The sequence below is a fragment of the Salvelinus alpinus genome, chromosome 16 (assembly GCF_045679555.1).
Source record: "Salvelinus alpinus chromosome 16, SLU_Salpinus.1, whole genome shotgun sequence".
Taxonomy (NCBI): domain Eukaryota; kingdom Metazoa; phylum Chordata; class Actinopteri; order Salmoniformes; family Salmonidae; genus Salvelinus; species Salvelinus alpinus.
Genome location: NC_092101.1, coordinates 26928642 through 26949865, shown reverse-complemented (window position 1 = coordinate 26949865; position 21224 = coordinate 26928642). Strand labels below are relative to the sequence as shown.

At 49.4% G+C, this 21224-nt stretch overlaps 1 protein-coding gene across 8 annotated transcripts in view; it reads right to left on the bottom strand.

Moving 5' to 3' along the window:
- LOC139541250 (protein PRRC2C-like) overlaps positions 1-20523 on the bottom strand; it is a 54047-nt gene extending 33524 nt beyond the window's left edge. For 4 of the 8 annotated variants that reach the window (XM_071345670.1, XM_071345673.1, XM_071345672.1 and 1 more), the window contains exons 1-14: positions 20134-20522; positions 11926-12095; positions 11137-11311; positions 10732-10982; positions 10216-10550; positions 6175-6254; positions 5931-6058; positions 5729-5816; positions 5446-5599; positions 4595-5279; positions 4256-4431; positions 3795-4077; positions 3428-3629; positions 195-3038 (exon numbers count right to left, since the gene is read on the bottom strand). In XM_071345670.1, coding sequence (XP_071201771.1) covers positions 195-3038; positions 3428-3629; positions 3795-4077; positions 4256-4431; positions 4595-5279; positions 5446-5599; positions 5729-5816; positions 5931-6058; positions 6175-6254; positions 10216-10550; positions 10732-10982; positions 11137-11311; positions 11926-12040 — 5516 coding nt within the window. In that variant the 5' untranslated portion in view covers positions 12041-12095; positions 20134-20522. Of the gene's footprint in view, positions 1-194; positions 3039-3427; positions 3630-3794; positions 4078-4255; positions 4432-4594; positions 5280-5445; positions 5600-5728; positions 5817-5930; positions 6059-6174; positions 6255-10215; positions 10551-10731; positions 10983-11136; positions 11312-11925; positions 12096-20133 lie in introns of all 8 variants that reach the window. The other 4 variants (XM_071345674.1, XM_071345676.1, XM_071345678.1 and 1 more) reach the window with 2 other exon arrangements.
- Between the last annotated feature and the right edge of the window lie 701 nt (positions 20524-21224).

Here is a 21224-nt window from a genome sequence, read left to right as displayed (position 1 = left end):
CTTCAGGAAGAGAGTGCTTCTACAGCTTTTATTCACACACACAGAAACGAAAACAGAAGCGCATGGTATTGGAGTTTGGTTGTTTAATAAGATATTGCTCATTATGTTAACAGTGAAGATATAACATGCAAACAGTCAGTGAACAAGACTAAAGGCCAAACCAAATCATGGTGTGAAATTGGTGGATGACTCACCCTCTGCGTCCAGCCTTGCCACCTCCTCGCCTCTCTCCCTTCCCCCCTGCGTAGCCGCGGCCTGGTTTGGGTCCGCTGTTCCCCCAGCGGTTCTGCCTCTCCACCGGACGCTGACTGGAGAAACTCCTCCTGCCCCCGGCGGGCCCGGCTGCCTCGCGTTTGGGTGTCACCCCTCCCTCGGTGGGGGTCCTACTGGGGGGTGCTGAGCCCTGAGGGGGTAGGGGGGCTGGTGTCGAGGGCTGGGCAGTGCCACTAGCAGCCTCCCGCGCTCCCCTCCTCTCCTCCCGTTCTCTACGCTCGTTAAAGTCGCTACTCTCCGACGCCGTCTCCCACTCCTCGTTGGCCTGGTCAGAAGAGTTCTGCGTGGACAGGTCAGGTGACTTGGTGCCCACGGCAGAGGTGGTGGGAGGGGTGGTATCAGGCAGTGCTGGGTCAGAGGTTAGGTCAGCGGGTTTGGGTTCCTTATCTACAGGCAGGGTGAAGGGGGCCCCTGGAGCTCTGGAGAGAGTAGGGGACAGGGAGACAGGGCCAGGCACTAAGGCTGGGACGGGGGCAGTGGAGGTGGGTCCTGGTCCTGTGTCTCCTCCAGCTAAGACTGCAGCCTCTCTCTCCTTCAGCCTTCGGAAGCGGGGGGGTTTGTCCTGTCTGGGGGGTCGGGCTGGCCGAGGGCGACGGGGCCTCTCTCTGTCTCTGCTACTCTGGGGTCCCCCCTCCCCAAACTTCTTCCCCTCGAACTGTCGGTCTCTGTCTCCTCGAACGGGCCGTCGGTCAGAGTGGTGGTCCCAGTTGTCATAGCGTGATGACGAGGGTTCTGTGTCCTCGGGGCGGAAGGTCTCCATGGGTTTAGAGGGCCACTGGGAGGACGACTCTCTAGTTCCTGGTCGTCTGAGAGGAGCTGACCTAGGACCTCCTCTCTCCCTGGCTCCCCCTCGCCTGCTGTACAGTCCCCCTCTCCCCCGCCGTGAAGGATCTCCTTTGGGCAGGAAGCCTGGCTTGGGCCTTCCCTCGTCTCCTCCTCTGGGCCCTCCTTTCTCCCCCAGGTGATGGGGTCCGAAGCCAGGTTTGTGTGGTCCAGAGCGGGGCTCTCCTGGTATTTCACTGCGGAGCGATCGGGGTGGTTTGGCACTGGGCTCACGGTCTGAAGCCCCAGTGTCGCTAGCGGACTCCCGTCCTCCTTCGCTCTCTGAGTCGGTATCGGAACCACGACGCCGTCTGCGTTTGGGCATCACTTCGAAGTCTGAGCTCTCGCTGCGCGTCTCGCTCTCTTCACGGCAGCGGAAGGCAGCAGCGCCACTGACGGCAGGAAAGTCTGAGCGCGAGCGCGGCTCCTGATAAGGGTACTCCCATCGACTACGACCCCGGCCACCTCTACTTCGACCAATGTAAGTCCCCCGGAAACTCCGTCCTCGAGAGTAGTACTCCCCTCTGCCTCGGCCTCTAAAACCATCAGCCGGCCAGTCTCGCTCTCTGTCCCTTTCCATCTCTCTCTCCCGGTCTCTTTCCCTCTCCTCACGGCGGTAGGTCCGTGGGGGGAGGTTGGGCTCCTTCCTAGAGGGTAATTTAGGTTCAGGGTTTTTGTCATGGGTCGGTAGTTGGTCTGTCTTGTCGTCCTGGGAGGCTGGTATCGGGGCATGTGTATCTCTGGATTTCTGGGGGCCCTTCCCAGACCCCTCTGTCTCAGGGGCCTCACTCTTCCCATCCCTGTCCCTCTCCCCGTGGGGTCTGTCCCTGTCCCTCTCCCCGTGGGGTCTGTCCCTCTCCCCGTGGGGTCTGTCCCTCTCCCCGTGGGGTCTGTCCCGCTCCTTCTCCCCGTGGGGTCTGTCCCTCTCCCCGTGGGGTCTGTCCCGCTCCTTCTCCCCGTGGGGTCTGTCCCGCTCCTTCTCCCCGTGGGGTCTGTCCCGCTCCTTCTCCCCGTGGGGTCTGTCCCTCTCCTTCTCCCCGTGGGGTCTGTCCCTCTCCTTCTCCCCGTGGGGTCTGTCCCTCTCCTTCTCCCCGTGGGGTCTGTCCCTCTCCTTCTCCCCGTGGGGTCTGTCCCTCTCCTTCTCCCCGTGGGGTCTGTCCCTCTCCTTCTCCCCGTGGGGTCTGTCCCTCTCCTTCTCCCCGTGGGGTCTGTCCCTGGGGCCCTCAGACACCGCAGCAGCAGCGGAGGCAGCTTTCACTTCTCCTCGCTCCTCCTTCTTGGGTCTCTCCCCCCTTTCTCCTCTCTCACGGTGTCGCTCTCTCTCCTCCCGCTGCTCTCGTTCTTCCTTCATGTCTCTGAGTACAGGTTTCTTAATGGGTCCAGACCTGCGTACCGGCCTCTCTCCCCCTGGTCCGTCCCTACGGCCGGCCCCAGACCTCCCTCCCCAGCGCAGCTCAGCCTTCTGCTTGCTGGGGGCCGGCTTCTCTAGCTTGTGGAGGCCGTCAGCTGGAGGGGTGTCCCCGGCCACAGCAGCCTGGGAGAAAGGCTCTTTACTGGCCTTTATATCTTCCGCGCCTGGCCTCTCTTCTGGATCCTGGAGCTCAAGTGTCTTTGTGCCCAGGTGGAGGCTGTCGAACCTGGGCTCATCCAGTTTGAGGGAGTGGCTGGAGCCCTGGGAGATAGTACTCTGTAGCATGGCCTGTCCCAGAGCCTCCACCTCTCCAGTGGGCAGGCTAGGCTCCACTGGCTCAAAGGGAGACCCACCAGGCCCTATTTCTGTCTGCAGGGGTTCTGGAGCCTCCTCTGGGCCTGGGCCGAATCCTGACAGGGGCTTTGTGGGGTCTCTGAAAAGGTCTGATTTGCCACAGGGTTTCAGGGGATTGTGATCCTGGCTGGGGTACATGGCTGGGAGACCCCTTTCCATCTCCAACCCAGAGTCCAATCTGGGAAAAAGGAGAGATGTTTTAATTTAAAAAAACTCTACGAACTTGGTGGACAACTGGAGCACACTTGATGACAGAAGGGCTTTTGATCTAAAGTGGCTTCCTCTTATTCCTATCTACCGTGGAGACAAGAAATTAAAAATAAAATGTTTTGTTTAACCTTTATTTAACTACGCAAGTCAATTAAGAACAAATTCCTATTTACAATGACAGCCTAGGAACTGTGGGTTAACTGCCTTGTTCAGGGGCAGAATGACAGATTTTTACCTTGTCAGCTCAGGGATTCGATCTAGCAACCTTTCGGTTACTGGCACAACGCTCTAACCACTAGGCTACCTGCCGCCAGGTTAGTGTAATAAGATGCAGCCTGAGTGTTGTTGTCTACTCACCTGCTGTCCTCGTCCTCCCGTCCTTTAGGGGGTGTGACAGAGAGCAGGGGTTCAGTTTGGGGGTATGGGTCAGACCCCCATACTATGCGCGGTTCAGAAGGGAGACTATGGTCCCGTATGGGCCTGGTCAGGTGGTCGAAGGAGTCAGAACTGGAGCTGTCTCCTGGCTCTCTACGAACTATCTGCTTAGGAGGAATCCGCCCTGTAGACGAGGAGAAGGGACAGTCAAAATGTTTATTTATATATATATATATATATATATTTATATATCTCATTAACAATTCATGGCTTTTGTGCCAAACACATACACTGAAGACAAGCAAACCTAAACAATCAAAACAGACACACTATGTCAGTATTGCCGTACCAGGTCCAGGGTGCATGTTTGGCATGTCGAGCGGTGGTCTTCCAGACATAATGCGGGGGTCCATATATGACTGCATCATGAGCCAGCGGGGGTCAAAGCCCATGTTAGCCAGGTGCTGCTGATGCTGGTGGTGAGGGGGGCCGACGGGCTGGTACAGGGAGCGGTGCTGCTGCTGGGAGGCAGCTACACATCCTCCACCCGCACCTCCTCCTGATGGGGACACAGCCCCACCACCACCCCCCTGCTGCTGTTGCTGCTGCTGCCACTGCTGCTTCATCTGCTCCTGCAAGGAGAAAAAAGTAAGAGTTAGATACAGGGATTCTCTTCAAAATAACATGGACAACATTAAAAAGATCAGGACTTCAGAGATGGAATGTAATGGAATTTGGTAACTGTTTTCTATATCCAATTTCACATCTGAAATTCCCCTTGGAAAAAATTAAGCAACACAAGTCCAATACCTGCTGCCTGAGGAAGCGCGGGGGCAGAGACTTCTGGAACTGTTTAGAGTATCCAGAGGTGAGAGAGGGGCGCATGGCAGCCCCCACCTCTCCCTCAAGGTCCAGGGGGGCCACAGGGGCGTCCTCTCCACTGAGGGGGTCCATAAGGGGCAGAGTGAGTGGCACAGGTTCCTCCACTAGAGAGAGAAAGAGAGAGCGAGAGAAAGACAGTCACACTGAAATTAAACAAAACCTTGTTATTGCAACAAATAGGGTCTCTGCTTGTTGTGAAAGTGTGGGAGGTAAAGCAGCTGGTTAATTTATGTTGGTGGAAACACAGGGCTCTGCCAGGGGGCTCACCTCTGCTCTCATCGGTGCTGAAGTAGTCTCTGATAGGCATGGGCGTCAGTCTCTCAGTCTGGCATTCCTCTACCAGAGGGCTCACCTCACTCAGGGGGCCCACCAAGCGCAGGGGACCCTCTCCGAGCCGAGGCTCTGGGGGTATGGACAATGGTCTCTGGACTGGAGGGCTGGGCTGGCGAGGCACAAACTGACTCTCTTCCTTCGCACTAGGCTCTACTCTCTCCACCCTCTCTCTCTCCCTCTCAATCCTTTCCCTCTCCACACTCTCTCGGTCTTGGAGAGGGGCTGATATGTTCGGGGGCTGAGAGGAAGGGGCAGGCTGTGATGGTGCAGGGTTGGAGACAGGGGGAAGAACAGACAAAAGAGGTGTGTCTTCACACACAGCTCCAGTCTCTTCATTGGTTGTCTCGGCGGCAGGTCCGGGCTTGGCATCTGTTGCCGGGCGGAGTTTCTCGTTGAGGCGTTTGAGTTTCTCTGCGCAAGCGGCGAGTCTCTGCTCTTCCATCCTCCTCTCCTCCTCTTCTCTCCTCCGCCTGGCTCTTTCTACCGCTTCCGACAGGTCCTGCTTCTTGTGTTTCTGGCGCCAGGCCTCGCACTCCTCCTCACCAGCAGGGGGAGCAATGGTGGGGGGTTTGGCCACGCGAGGGGCTCCGCTGCCCACCGAGCGCCCACCTGGCTGACCCTAGAGATAGAGTGAAAAAGATGATCTAACACTACTACTTTACCTTAAAACCTCCAAAACCTAAATTAACTTGTATAGTAAAGCTCTTGATGGCGCATTAGTCCTGGACCCCTCCATCCAGTCAAACACACCGCAAACCGAGCCAACCAGCCACCCTCAGCCTCACCTGATGGTCCTGTGGTGGGCCGGTCTTGTACACCCCCTTACTGCCTGGGGAAAGCACCCTGGGGTCCCTTCTATCTACCCATGAGCCTTTGCTGCCCTCCTGGCCGTCTGACGTGCGCTGCGCCCTCATCCGCTCCAATTTACCCATCCACTCCCTGAGTGAGTGAGACAGAGAGAGTGCAATGGTTAGGAGTCTTGAGGTGTACAGAAAACCAAGGTTCAAACAGTCTATCACACCCTGGTAGTGAGGCAGAAAAGGAAGCACCTTCTTCAGTGAGACTCACCAGTTTTCCCCTTTCTCTTTGGCGGCATGGTTCTCCTCGTCATCACTGAAGTTGAGTTTCTCTGTGTAGTCGACCTCCATCTGAGCTCCTGGAGAACAGATAGGGAAAGATGAGGGTTACCGTTACATCGAGTTTACGTGAAAAGCTACTAAAACGTAATGAAGGTAAAGAATCATTATGTATAAATACAGATGAGTCTTACCAGCCCAGCCCTCGTCAGCCTCTGTGTCCAGGTTGTCAAGCTCTTTGAGCTCTGTGGCGCTGATGATGGAGGGTCTATCTGGGTCCTTGATCCAGGCCTGGGGGGGCCCGTGCTGGGGACGGACTCTCCTGGGGACCCAACACACAGGAGGGTCAGTACACTGAGGAATGGGTGATGCGAGGTCTAGGAAGTTGTGTTGTTATAATGATGAATAGTGTTGGGATGTAGATGTGTGTGTACTCACCTGGCTCCATCCTGTGGAACAGGGTATCTGATGTTCCCTGGCACTGGAGCAAAGGGCATCCTGGGATACGCATTGAACATCTAGAACAGAACACAGAAACACACAGCCATTACTAGGAGAATCCTACTCTGCAAGGTTAAAGAAATGTTTAGCAAACTACCAACGATTGTCAAGAAAACATCCCACATCAGGTAAGACATTCTACAGCTTTTTATTCACCTTACGACGCCTGGCAACAAGAGCGCATCCAATTTGTTGCGATTGTTTTCCTACTTCCGGCCCAGTCACAAGCAAAACATCATTAAATACAAATTCAATGTCAAAACTATTACAGAATTAGAAAGATATGTTAATACTATGTTGAGTAAAATTATAGAAAACATTTAAACTTTTGTTATCTAAGCTACCGGACTTGAATATGTTCCGGGATTCATCCGATGGCATTGGAGGAGTTTACCACCTCAGTCGCAGGCTTCATTAATAAGCGCATCGACAACGTCGTCCCCACAGTGACCGTACGTACATAACCCAACCAGAAGCCATGGATTACAGGCAACATCCACACTGAGTTAAAGCTGCCTCTTTCAAGGAGCAGGACACTAATCAGACGTTTATAAGAAATCCCGACTCCAATGAACCATCAAACAGGACCATGATCGAATCCTACTACACCGGCTCTGATACTCGTTGAATGTGGCAGGGATTGCAAACTATCACGGATTACAAAGGGAAAACCAGCCGCAAGCTGCCCAGTGACGCGAGCCTACCAGACGAGCTAAACGTCTTCTATGTTCGCTTCGTGGCTAGCAACACTGAAGCAATGAGAGCACCAGCTGTCTGGGTGACCAAGCTCTCCTTAGCCGACGTGAGTAAGACCTTTAAACAAGTCAACATTCACAAGGCTGCAGGGCCAGACGGATTACCAGGATGCGTATTCAGAGCATGCGCTGACCAGCTGGCAAGTGTCTTCACTGACATTTTTAACCTCGCCCTGACCGAGTCCCTAATACCTACATGTTTCAAGCAGACCACCATAGTCCCTGTGCCTAAGGAAGCCAAGGTAACCTGTCTAAATGACTGTCAACCCGTAGCACTCACATCGGTAGCCATGAAATGCTATGGAAGGCTGGTCATAGCTCACATCAACGCCATCATCACAGACACCCTGGATCCACTCCAATTTTCATTACGCCCCAACATATCCACAGATGATGCAATCTCTATTGCACTCCACACTGTCCTTTCCCACCTGGACAAAAGGAACACTTATGTGAGAATGCGGTTCATTGACTACAACTCAGCGTTCAACAAGCTCATCCCTAAGCTGAACATCTCCATCTGGATCCGGAACTTCCTGACAGGCCGGCCCCAGGTGGTGAGGATAGGCAACACATCCACCACGCTGACCCTCAACACGGGGGCACCTCAGGGGTGCGTGCTTTATCACCTCCTGTACTCCCTGTTCACCCACGACTCCAAGACAACCATTAAGTTCGCTGACGACTAGACGGTGGTAGGCTTGATCACCGATGAGACAGCTTATAGGGAGGAGGTCAGAGACCTGGCAGTGTGGTGCCAGGACAACAACCTCTCCCTCAACATCAGCAAGACAAAAGAGTTGATCGTGGACTACAGGAAACAGAAGGCAAAGCACGCCCCCAGTGCAGTTATCACAACACATTATTTTCTGTGTTATAGCCTAACTAGATAATATCGCTTTAAAGCCCTGTGGAAAATGACGTAATTTAAATAAAAGCAGAGGAAGAGGCGAACTTTAGAATACTTGTGAATTTGCGAGGCATGCAAGACAATTAAGACATTGCGAGATGCAGACTACCAAGACATGTGCGTACGGTTCTGCCTGCCCCTCTCTGACGCTGGCCTTTCTGCTCGGTCTCTTCACTAGTGATGGGAGTATGTGTTCAGACTTCGGTCTGTTGTATGTAGAATATCCTAGCTTAGGCTATTCATGGGACCGATGTCGTACAGTATCTCCGGGCCAGTCTTGTGCGCATGGCGTAGGCTACTCTTCGTTGCTGAGGGCGTTTTTGTCTCATAATATGAAATTACAGTAGGCTACCAGAATAGCCTGTATCGATTACTCTTTTCAGATATAACAGTATGTGGCCCCTTGAAAACGTCTTGGCTACAGCATGTTTGTTTGTCCGTTAGGGTAGGTTATACTACGTTTATTTTTACTGGATATTTGTGTATGTACTCTTTACCCATTTTTCTCCCCAATATTATGATATCCAATTGGTAGTTACAGTCTTGTTCCATCGTATGGACTCGGGAGAGGCGAAGGTCGTCTCCGACAGACGACCCAGCCAAGCAGCACTGCTTCTTGACACCCTTCTCGCTTAACCCGGAAGCCAGCCGTACCAACGTGTCGTTGGAAACACTGTACAACTGGCGACCATGTCAGCGTGCATGCGCACGGCCCGCCACAAGGAGTCGCCAGAGCGCAATGGGACAAGGACCACCGCCTCATGGGCTCCCGGTCGTGGCCAGCTACGACAACACAGAATCGAACCCGGGTCCGTAGAGACGATTGCGATGCATTGCCTTAGACCGCTGCGCCACTCGGAAGGCCCTACACTACGGCTTTTTAAATGCTGACACAAAACCTTCTCTGGAGATATGAACTACATTTTACTTGCCGCTGCTGAACCAGGACTAACTTCCATCACTAAGCAACCAGAACTGTCAATCCTAGACTGCATGCGCGCAGATCCCCATTTCCTAATAAAGTACTTTAAAAGTTAAATATTGCAACTTCCAAGACATTTAGTCGATAGAAAGCACATCTAAAAAACTGCATAAACACAGCAGCACATCAATCAGCAACGTTTGTTGTGGTCGGGGAAACAATAAAGAACTTTATGCCAGAGCAAAATTCTACTGTCTGATGTCACTTTATTTTTATTGTCTGAAAATGTATAAATTACAGACATGTTACTGTACCACGTTCTGTGTCTGTAAAGGGTCGTGGTAGATATAAATGAATTACCCGGCCCTGGAGGTCATACATACGTAATAGGACCATTATTCTGCATTGTGAATGTACGTGGAATTTTATCGATAAACAGGCAGTTTAAATGTCACATCATTAATAATCTATCATGGTCCAAACACCCAAACACAGTCGTAAAGAGGGCACAGCATCGCTGTGCAACAAGGCGTCTGAACAGCTTCTACCCCAAAGCCATAAGACTGCTGAACAGTTAATCAAATGGCTACCCTGACTATTTGCATCGACCCCCTTTTAATATGTACCGACTCTCTTGCACCAGCTCTATGCACACTCACTGGACTCTACCCCCCCACACACACACCACATACGCTCACACACACCCAGAGACACACTTCACAATCGTTACATACGCTGCTGCTACTCTATTTTCTATCCTGATTGCCTAGTCACGTTTACCCTTACATACATGTACATTCTGCCTCAATTACCTTGTTCCCCTGCACATTGACTAGGTACCGGTACTCCTTGTATACAGTCTCGTTATTGTGTTACATTTCCTTTTTGCAACATGTTACTTTTTAACTCTGCTTTGTTGGGAAAGGGCTCGTAACAGATTGCAATTATCTGAATGTTATCTATATAAAACATTTTTGCACTGTTTGTCATTGATATTCCTTGTCTAACAACATTGCCATTTCAAGTATTGATCTTCAAAAGAAAAGGGATAGAGCCTGCATTGATAACGACCATTAGATAGTCTAATATGCTAACTAGCAAACCCGCCCAGTCCAAGCTAATGAGAATGCTAACGAACGCCAGCTTCTGACGAGGTAAAAAACAAAGATTAAAATGTTTTCTATCATTTTCCGTCACATATAATTAACATATCTTCAAATTGTGTGCACATTATGTTATAGTTTTGACAAATGTCCTTAATATTTAATGTTTTGTTTGTTGGTGAATGGGCCGTAAGGAGGAAAACAATCATGTTCGATCAGGAACTGAATCAAGTGGGCGGGCATTATAAATTAATACCAAGCAAAATCAATAATCAGTCCGTCACTTACGTAGGGTGGCATCATGCCCCTGAACTGGGGGTGGAACTGGGGAGGCACACCGGCATGGGCCTGCTGGCCCCCATTGAGTTTAGGCTGGGCTGGAGCAGAGGGGGGTTGTAGCTTGGGCTGAGAGGAGAGGGGTGCAGGCTTGGCAGACAGGGGCAGCCTCTCCCTCTCCTCTTTCTTCTCAATAGGGGGCACCCTGCCCCTCTCCTCCACCTCCCCAGGGGGTGAGGGGGTGCTGAGCGCTGCCCCTCCCTCCTCTGGCCCACAGCTGTCCATCTCAGAAGGGCTAGCTGAGGTGGTCAGATTCTTTCCCCCGCCCTCGCGCCAACTACCAACATCTATAGGGGAGCAGAGACAAGACAACACAGGCCAGTCATTTCTGTGGTAGAGTAACAACCTTTGGGTCGGGTAGTTTGGTCCATCAGTAGCGGGTAGAAGAGTGCAACGCTCATGTTCTGAGGACAGACTGGGGAATGTGTGTGTGTGGTTATGTGAGTGAGTGTGTGTGTGTGTTCGTACTCTGAGGTCGGAGGCTGGGTCCAGGTCCATAAGGCTCTTCCTCCTGCCCCTCCCCTTTCTCCGGCTCTCCGGCCGCCTGCAAACTGGGGAACTCCTGGTGGAACTGGCTGCTCACACGAGGGGCTCCTCCATCTAGCTGTGGTGGTGGCAGCTTGCTGTTGGCCCAGGATCTGCTGCACCCTATAGAGGACGAGACCTCTGGGGGTTGGGGGGGCCCTGGGTTAGGCTGGGGTGGGGGGGTATCGGACTGCCTGATACACACAACACAAAGAGGAGGGGGAGGGGAGAGATCGTAGAGAGTAGTTGTTTATTATTAGGGCTGAGAAACAACCTAAAGACAAAAATAACTATGACCCAGTAACAGTGTATGTAGAGATTCAGTAAGGGACAGCCCTAGTATCTCACCTCTCGTCTCCTCCCTCAGGTCTGGAGGCCCAGCCGCTGCCGTCCTTGGGGACAATGTTAACGTTGGGGTCGTTGCCCTTGTTCTCTGCCTTCAGGCTGGGCAGGTTGGCAGGGGGGGGCATGCGCCGACTGACAGCAACCTTACCCAAACTCTGGAGCCCATGTCTGGCAGCCACTGGACGAGGGCATGAAACATTTCGACATTTAGCAAGGAGCAGTTTACATAATCACATTTATTATCAGGGGTGCAAACTGGTGAGGACCCAAAAAGGCAGAAAATGAATTGTGCGGAAACGTGTGACAAATCGGAGATTTTTTGGGGCATATTTTTTGAGAATAAGTAATGTATACAATACACATTTGATTAATCTCAAAACGGTTAACTTTCCAAACCACCATAGACAGAAAATTGTGTCCTGGGGTGAGGAGTAGGGTTCTTTGGTCTGCGTTTAAGGTTTACCATGACAATAATCTCCGTTCCCCCGGACAGGAATACATAGGGAAGTTTTTTTTTTTTTGGTAGCCCAAATTCCATTATCTTGGTTTTGTTTCTCCAGGTTTTGGATTTCGCGTGATTTTTTAAATTCTTCTTCAGATCTACACGATTCACGTGAATGGTCTATTTTTAGATCAAAACTGCAAATATCGCTGAAAAGCAACGAGTTCGCATCCCCGCATTATGGATAAACCCAAACTGGCCTCTAGCCACAAGGAGAGGCAAACATTTTACAACGAGACCTTGAAAAAAAAAGAACATGTGTGTGTGTGTGACGGGAAGCACGAGCGTACCTGCAGTTTTCTGGGTCTCCAGAGACTTGCCCTTGTACGTGTTGAAGAGGCTAAGGGTTGCATACTTGGTCTTGCCATCCTTTGCCTTGGTGCTCTGCCCTGACTTCTCTGACATTTCGCTGGAAACTCATTGAGTCTGGTCCTCTGGTCTCACCCCCAGAACCAGCCTCCTGCAATATAAATCAAGCTTTATTTAAAAGGCGCTACACAGATTTTTTTTTTTTACATTTCCATTGTAATTTCAGAAAATGTATATAATATACAGTGCATTCGGAAAATATTCAGACTAGTGATGCACAGATATGAAATTGTTCGCCGATACCGATATCCGATATTTTCCCTGCAAAAAAAAACTGACACCGTCAATCAATATTTAACATTTCAGCAGCCTTAAGCATTCTAGTAGTTAAACACACATGGATGCAGCGGTCTAAAGCACTGCATCTCAGTGCAAGAGGTGTCACTACAGTCCCTGGTTCGAATCCAGGCTGCATCACATCCGGCCGTGATTGGTAGTCCCATAGGGCGACGCACAATTGGCACAGTGTCGTCCGGGTTTGGCCGTCATTGTAAATAAGAATTTGTTGTTAACTAACTTGCTTAGTTAAATAAAGGTTACACACACAAAATAGTTATTTTGTTGGCATTTACGCATGTCCCCATTACCAGTAAAACAATCAAAACCTATTTCTTTCACTTACTTGCTGTGCTGTTCATTTGTTCAGTCGTTTCATTCTCAACCAGGATTTCTATGGAACGCCGTTTGGGTCTTTGCATGTCAAAAAAGATACTATTTAAAACTATTTGACGTGTCAAATAAGTTTGTTGACCAATCAGGACCTGAATATGACTGCACGTCACAATTTAACGCGTTCATAAATGTTTTACGTAGTTATTACGCTATCACTCGTATTTCATATGTCACAACGATTCATCGATACGTATGCTATGATGCTGGTAAAGTTGTATTGCGCACCTACAGTGCTGGTCATTAAAAAAAAGCTATATAGCTCATGGATGCAAACAATGTTCTTCCCCAAAAACAAAACGACAATCTGTTTCAGTAGCTATAGTTAGCTAGCTAACTATATAGATAGGTGTCATCATCAGGTAGCTAAGGGGAAAATTAGCGGGAAGGGGGGAGAGAGAAATGGGGGGAGGGGGAGAGAATGAAGGTAACTCCACAGAGCTCTTCAGAGTGACGGAATGACTGACTAGGAGAGACTCTACACCTCTCCATCACAATGGCTTCTCTCCACTCGATGGGGCATGTCGTGTTGCCATGCCGACAGGCCCTAAGAGAGCAGCCTTTGTTGAGCCATGCGGCTGTGCTGCCTAACGGCCGGGAGCCATTCATTATTGATGGAGGAGCGATGTTTGAGCATGGAGGGGGCCAGGGCAGCTAACAGCACAGCACTGAGGCTAACAGTGCTGTTTCCCAAATGCTCAATGACCTCTGGTGGGTGGCATCACTCCTACATAATACTGATGGAAGACACTTTGATATAAATGAATGCCCAAATGGTAGAGCAGGACCCACTAATTGTTGTTGCAGATATCTTACATTTAAAATTTGAAAGCTTTCACAATTGCAGTAAAAGTTTAACAACCCGAAATGTAATAGATATTTCCTCAACTCCGGCAGTTCCATTGTGTTTCTTCATTGTTCCCCTCTAACCAGGGACTGATTTAGACCTGGGACACCAGGTGGGTGCAATTAAGTATCAAGTAGAACAGAAAACCAGCAGGCTCCGGACCTCGTAGGGTAAGAGTTGAGTACCCCTGCTCTAGGAAGTGGGCAAACTGATTGTATGAGCAAAAGCAAAGTCACAAACAGGCACACTGCGCTGACACCCTCCTAGCCACACTAAACTGGCACACATCTGCTAGCAGAGAACGCAGAGCGCATGGGAGAGGGGAGGCACGAGTGAGATAAGCAGAGCCACTTCCTCCACAGGGAAGGCCAGGCCAGCCCCTACGTGTGCCACAGCCACAAGGGAGAGACCCCAGAAAGGGACAGAGTCAATCAAGGACAGAGTGTGAGTCACAGGGACAAAGCAGCCTAAACAGACATTCTGCTCCTCTGATTGTCATAAACAACCCCCCATAGACCTGACCAGCCCCCAAGTCCTACCTTGCTTAGCCCTCACCTCTATCTGCCGGGTCTCCAGCCATACATTGTTCACCTGCTCTGTCAAGTCCCACATAACCCAGCCATGCTCCCAAAGAGGTCATTGCCCAGCCTTGCCCACCTGCTCAACCCAGACCCTCATCCCAGCTTCAGTTCAAATCATGCCCAGTCCTCTCTCTCTGCAAACCAGCTCTACCCAATTAACATATAATATTCTGACCGATGTTTTTTTTTTATTATCAAAAGTGACATAACACATATAGCCATTAAAACTCCAACCATGGCCCTTTGCCTCCAGGGAGAGCGGAGATGAAAGAAGAGGCGCAGAGATTCAGATCTCTGTAAATGAGGGTAAAGAAAAGGAAAGGAAACCTTTAGACCAGGGGTGTCATAATCATTCCGTTGAGGGCCTAGGGTCTGCAGGCTTTTGGGTTTTCCTTTCAATTAAAACCTAGACAAGCAGGTGAGTTCTTTATTAATTAGAGACCTAAACTCACCAAATGTGGTGCGGATCTGTTTTTAATCCAAAAGTATTCTTCGCCTCGTATCCGAAATCCACAACAGAAGCTAGCCAGCTCACTAGCTAACGTTAGTATTCAGCTAACCGCAGCTAGCGGTCATCAGCTATCCTTTAGCTCGGGAAAGCTATCGCAAGTTTTGTACAACGCGACTCAGACCAGAGCATACGTGACCTATTTTCTCTCCATATCCCCGGATATCTACCGCAAGCTCTGGACATTTACACCTGGATCTTGCAGCTAACTAGCTGCTATCCGAGTGACTATTGGCTAATGTCGATTCTGGCGTAAACACCAATTATCCCGGAGCTAGCTAGCTGAAGAGTTCCATCAGCCACTCCTGGGCTACAATCCCCTATCCGGACCCGTTTTACTGCCGATGCGGAGCCCCACCGGGCCTTCACGACTGGAATGCCAACATTATCTGCCAGAGGGAGTTATTCAACTGGCCCCTCCATCGCGACGTAGCCTGAACGCCCATCTGCTAACTGCGGCCCGCTAATCGTTAGCTGTCTTGAGCATATCGGCTGCTATCTGAACAGGTCTATCAAACAATCTTCTTGGGCCACTATAACTATTTAGACAATTGGATTGGTCCCCTCTACCACACGGAACCCCACTAACCTACCGACGGAAACGCACGGTGTGGCTAAAAACAGACCTCCATCTTCTGCTAGCTTGCTACCCATGGCTCGGCTAGCAGTCTGAATCGCCGTGACCCCAACCAATCTCACTACTCACTGGACCCTTATGATCCCTTGGCTAAGCATGCCTCTCCTTAATGTCAATATGCCTTGTCCATTGCTGTTCTGGTTAGGGTTTATTGGCTTATTTCACTGTAGAGCCTCTAGCACTGCTCATTATACCTTATCCAACCCTTCAGTTCCACCACCCACACATGCGATAGAGAGATATACAATATCTCTTTCATCATCACTCAATGCCTAGGTTTACCTCCACTGTATTCACATCCTACAATACCTTTGTCTGTACACTATACCTTGAATCTATTCTATCGCCCCCAGAACCCTGCTCCTTTTACTCTCTGTTCCGGACGTCCTAGACGCCCAATTCTCATAGCTTTTAGCCGTACCCTCATCCTACTCCTCCTCTGGCGATGTAGAGGTGAATCCAGGCCCTGCAGTGCCTAGCGCCAACATTTTCAGACAAGATAGAACGGCAAAAGGGGGCGGTGTTGCAATCTACTGCAGAGATAGTCTGCAGAGTTCTGTCCTCCTATCCAGGTCTGTACCCAAACAATTTGAACTTTTACTTTTAAAAATCCACCTCTCTAAAAACAAGTCTCTCACCGTTGCCGCCTGCTATAGACCACCCTCTGCCCCCAGCTGTGCTCTGGATACCATTTGTGAACTGATTGCCCCCCCATCTATCTTCAGAGCTCGTGCTGCTAGGTGACCTAAACTGTGACATGCTTAACACCCCGGCCATCCTACAATCTAAGCTTCATGCCCTCAATCTCACACAAATGATCAATGAACCTACCAGGTACAACCCCAAAGCCGTAAACACGGGCACCCTCATAGATATCATCCTAAACAACTTGCCCTCTATATTCACCTCAGCTGTTTTCAACCAAGATCTCAGCGATCACTGCCTCATTGCCTGCATCCGTAATGGGTCAGCGGTCAAACGACCTCCACTCATCAAACACTCCCTGAAACACTTCAATGAGCAGGCCTTTCTAATCGACCTGGCCCGGGTATCCTGGAAGGATATTGTCCTCATCCCGTCAGTAGAGGAGGCCTGGTTATTCTTTAAAAATGCCTTCCTCACCATCTTAAATAAGCATGCCCCATTAAAAAATTAATAATAGAACCAGGAACATATACAGCCCTTGGTTCTCTCCGACCTGACTGCCCTTAACCAACACAAAAACATCCTGTGGCGTTCTGCATTAGCATCGAACAGTCCCCGTGAAATGCAACTTTCAGGGAAGTTAGAAACCAATATACACAGGCAGTTAGAAAAGCCAAGGCTAGCTTTTTCAAGCAGAAATTTGCTTCCTGCAACAAAAACTCAAAAAAGTTCTGGGACATTGTAAAGTCCATGGAGAATAAGAGCACACACCAGATGCCCACTGCACTGAGGATAGGAAACTCTGTCACCACCGATAAATCCACTATAATTGAGAATTTCAATAAGCATTTTTCTACGGCTGGCCATGCTTTCCACCTGGCTACCCCTACCCCGGTCAACAGCACTGCACCCCACAAAGCAACTCGCCCAAGCCTTCCCCATTTCTCCTTCTCCCAAATCCAGTCAACTGATGTTCTGAAAGAGCTGCAAAATCTGGACCCCCACAAATCAGCCGGGCTAGACAATCTGGACCCTTTCTTTCTAAAATTATCTGCCGAAATTGTTGCAACTCCGATTACTAGCCTGTTCAACCTCTCATGTCGTCTGAGATTCCTATAGATTGGAAAGCAGCTGCGGTCATCCCCCCTTCAAAGGGGGGGGACACTCTTGACCCAAACTTCCACAGACCTATATCTATCCTACCCTGCCTTTCTAAGGTCTTCGAAAGCAAAGTTAATAAACAGATCACTGACAATTTCGAATCCCACCGTACCTTCTCCGCTATGCAATCTGGTTTCCGAGCTGGTAACGGGTGAACCTCAGCCACGCTCAAGGTCCTAACGATATCTTAACCGCCATCGATAAGAAACAATACTATGCAGCCATATTCATTGACCTGGCCAAGGCTTTCGACTCTGTCAATCACCACATCCTCATCGGCAGACTCAACAGCCTTGGTTTCTCAAATGATTGCCTCGCCTGGTTCACTAACTACTTCTCCGACAGAGTTCAGTGTGTCAAATCTGAGGGCCTGTTGTCAGGGCCTCCGGCAGTCTCTATGGGGGTGCCACAGGGTTAAATTCTTGGGCTGACTCTCTTCTCTGTATACATCAATGATGTCGCTCTTACTGCTGGTGAGTCTCTGATCCACCTCTACGCAGATGACACCATTCTGTATACTTCTGGCCCTTCTTTGGACACTGTGTTAACTAACCCCCAGACAAGCTTCAATGTCATACAACTCTCCTTCCGTGGCCTCCAACTGCTCTTAAATACAAGTAAAACTAAATGCATGCTCTTCAACCGATCGCTGCCTGCACCTGCCCGCCTGTCCAACATCACTACTCTGGACGGTTCTGACTTAGAATATATGTGGACAACTACAAATACCTAGGTGTCTGGTTAGACTGTAAACTCTCCTTCCAGACTCACATAAAACATCTCCAATCCAAAGTTAAATCTAGAATTGGCTTCCTATTTCACAACAAAGCATCTTTCACCCATGCTGCCAAACATACCCTCGTAAAACTGACCATCTTACCGATCCTCGACCTCGGCGATGTCATTTACAAAATAGCCTCCAATACCCTACTCAACAAATTGGATGCAGTCTATCACAGTGCCATCCGTTTTGTCACCAAAGCCCCATGTACTACCCACCACTGCGACCTGTACGGTCTCGTTGGCTGGCCCTCGCTTCATACTCGTCGCCAAACCCACTGGCACCAGGTCATCTACAAGACCCTGCTAGGTAAAGTCCCGCCTCATCTCTGCTCGCTGGTCACCATAGCAGCACCCACCCGTAGCACGCGTTCCAGCAGGTATATCTCACTTGTCACCCCCAAAGCCAATTCCTCATTTGGCCGCCTCTCCTTCCAGTTCTCTGCTGCCATTGACTGGAACGAACTACAAAAATCTCTGAAACTGGAAACACTTATCTCCCTCACTAGCTTTAAGCACCAGCTGTCACAGCAGCTCACAGATCACTGCACCTGTACATAGCCCATCTATAAATAGCCCAGAAAACTACCTCTTCACCTTACTGTATTTATTTAGCTCCTTTGCACCCCAGTATTTCTACTACGCACACTCATCTACTGTCAAATCTATCATTCCAGTGTTTTAATTGCTATATTGTATTTACTTCACCAACATGGCCTATTTATTGCCTTTACCCCCATGGCAGGAAGCTACAGACAGACCCAAGATTGTGTGCACTGTGCCAGCTGAGGTGGATAGCAGCTGAGTCACCTCTCACAGAGATACAACAGTAGTCAACAGATAGCCATGCAACAGAGGACCACAACACACCTAGAATGATCTGAAATCCTAATGGGATTAATCCGCCATTTTGCTTCTATTCATCCTGTTTTCAGATAAGTGGACATGAGGGACAGGAGACGCAGCGAGGAAGCCACTTTAGACTATTGAAATTCAGCCCATATTAAGTTATATTGAGCTGCAGCCTCTTGGGAGGAAGGAACATCAATATCTTCCAGCCTGTAGGGAGATGGAATTCGATGGTTTCTAAATATTTTCCCAGTCATTGGGGGCTAAAGCCTGCTGTTATCTTCCCTAACGCATATACAAAACAGATGGCATTGAATATGGAATCAGCTGGACTATAGACCACTTTTCAGGACTTAACATCAAAGTTTGACTTGCGGGTTAACTATACACTGCCGGCACACAGCAGGGCGGTGCGGCTTTCGGTTGGAACTTGGTACCAGGATCAGTATGAGACTATCCCTCTATCTCCTCCCATGGACATGTGCTGACTTTTTTAAATCAATATCAATTTAAGTGGATAAATTCACTTTCCTATGAAATGGCGTCATCTGGCCCACTCTGGGGATTCGGATAGACAGGTAGGTTGAATCACTTTGGACTGTTTCCTAAACCAATCTCCTCTGACACGCTGCACATGCTCACTCATCTCCTCACCACACTCAGGTCAAATGCCTGGTCATTTGCATACCAGTCACACCAGAGAACACAATAAATACCTGGTTGTCAGTGATCGGAATCAATGGTAGCAGAGGTTATCAACATGGATTTTGGTTCATATAATTTACTAATAGCCTTGTCCAGAAGACAGGATCACCGGAAAATGTTAAAGACCTGTGGACTGTGTTTGCCAACTGTCTGGGTAAATGTATTCCGAGTTAATACTTTTGTTAATTTTTAAACTGGGGACACGGACACTGTCACGCCCAAAACACAAAGAAATGTAGATGTAACGTGTTCAAACCTCTAACAGTGCATTTTTATTTTAGCAATAGTTCAAGGCTTGGAGATGGTATTAAAATCTCGGTGCAGCTAACCAACTGGTCAAATTGTAGCCTAACTGGTTCACCGCACCGGGCAGGCCGATGGTTTGATGGATCAGTTTTAGGTTGAGACATGATAGGTCACATCGGTCCGGCGCCTTTTCTAGCCCAAAACACAAAACAATCGAACACAAATTAACGATATCAAACATGATTCTAAACTAGTAGAATACTATTTGGCTGCAATCGTTCAGATTTACACGATACTGCAGCATGGTGGGTTAAGTAGTTGAGAAGAGTCAAAACGTTCAGTTTCGGTTCTTACGTCGCCATCATCACATTCGGCTTTTTCTCAGTGGACGTACAGTGCTAGCGTGCTAGCTAAGTGGCCAACGTAGCTAGCGTTACACCATCACACCTAACCTGCTTTTCACCACGAACTAGCTAGAAAATTCTTGACATGGCGACCAACCTGTCACCGCCGGTCTCTCTTCTTCTAGTATGTCGTCTGGGTTCGGCTTGTTTTGTAGTATCCAAGCCGAGTGTGTGGCCGGCGGATTACAAAAACTGGCTAGCTTGCTAACGGTAGCTAGTTAGGTAACTAGCGTGGTACAGTAGCTAGCATCCAACCATTTCTCCTCGACTTGCACGGGCCTCAAATCTATTCTGTGCCAACACGGTGCCCTTTCTTCTTTCCCGGGGTTTCCACCGTTGTTTGGACGTTAAGGGGATCACGACTTGTGTTTCTGTCTTTTTTTTTGCCCACCCGTTATCTCGTGTGAGACAGTGCTGCTCTCGTTGAGTGCTGCTTGCGCCGCGGCCTGTCTCACAATCAAAGATGGCAGACCGCCAGTCCACGGGTGTCTGACGTCATCACGCACAGAAGACGGCGGCTGCAGAGCGACAGTTTTGGGAGTAGATGAAGCCAGAGGAAGACGCGAATCGAGAGAATTTACTCTGTCCAAAATCTGTTAGAGCTAAGCCCTTTTGTATGGTGGTCTGAGTATCGAATTACGGCGATGCTTATTTGATCGAATAGAAGTTTCCTAATGTTGAGGCTGTTACAAATGTACTGCTAAGTGGATACACGTGGCATTCCGGCAACTCTGAGAAAAACGACTTATGCCAAGTTCAAAACAGCTGGGAACTCGTTGTAAATAAGAATTTGTTCTTAACTGACTTGCCTAGTTAAATAAATAAAAATACATAAATAGAGCTCCGATTTTCTGACCTGAAAATCACCGACGTCATGATTTGACCTCGTAATTTCTGCGTTCCCACGCATATCTGCCCTCTCATTGGCTATAATTGTCCTACCTGATCTCGTCTGCCTTCAATCATTGAGGACATGCATTTCTTTTGTTAGAGTGGTCACTCGGCTATCTTGTCAATATAATAGATCATCTTTGATGACGCCACAGGTGAGCAGATAGATTCAGGCCTTTTAACCACTGATGTCAGTTCAGTTTTGCATTTCCCTTCACAAAAAAATTAAGGTTAAGGATGGTGTTGTGAGAATAAACTGATCTTAGATCAGTGTCTAAGGGCAACTTCTAGCTGGAT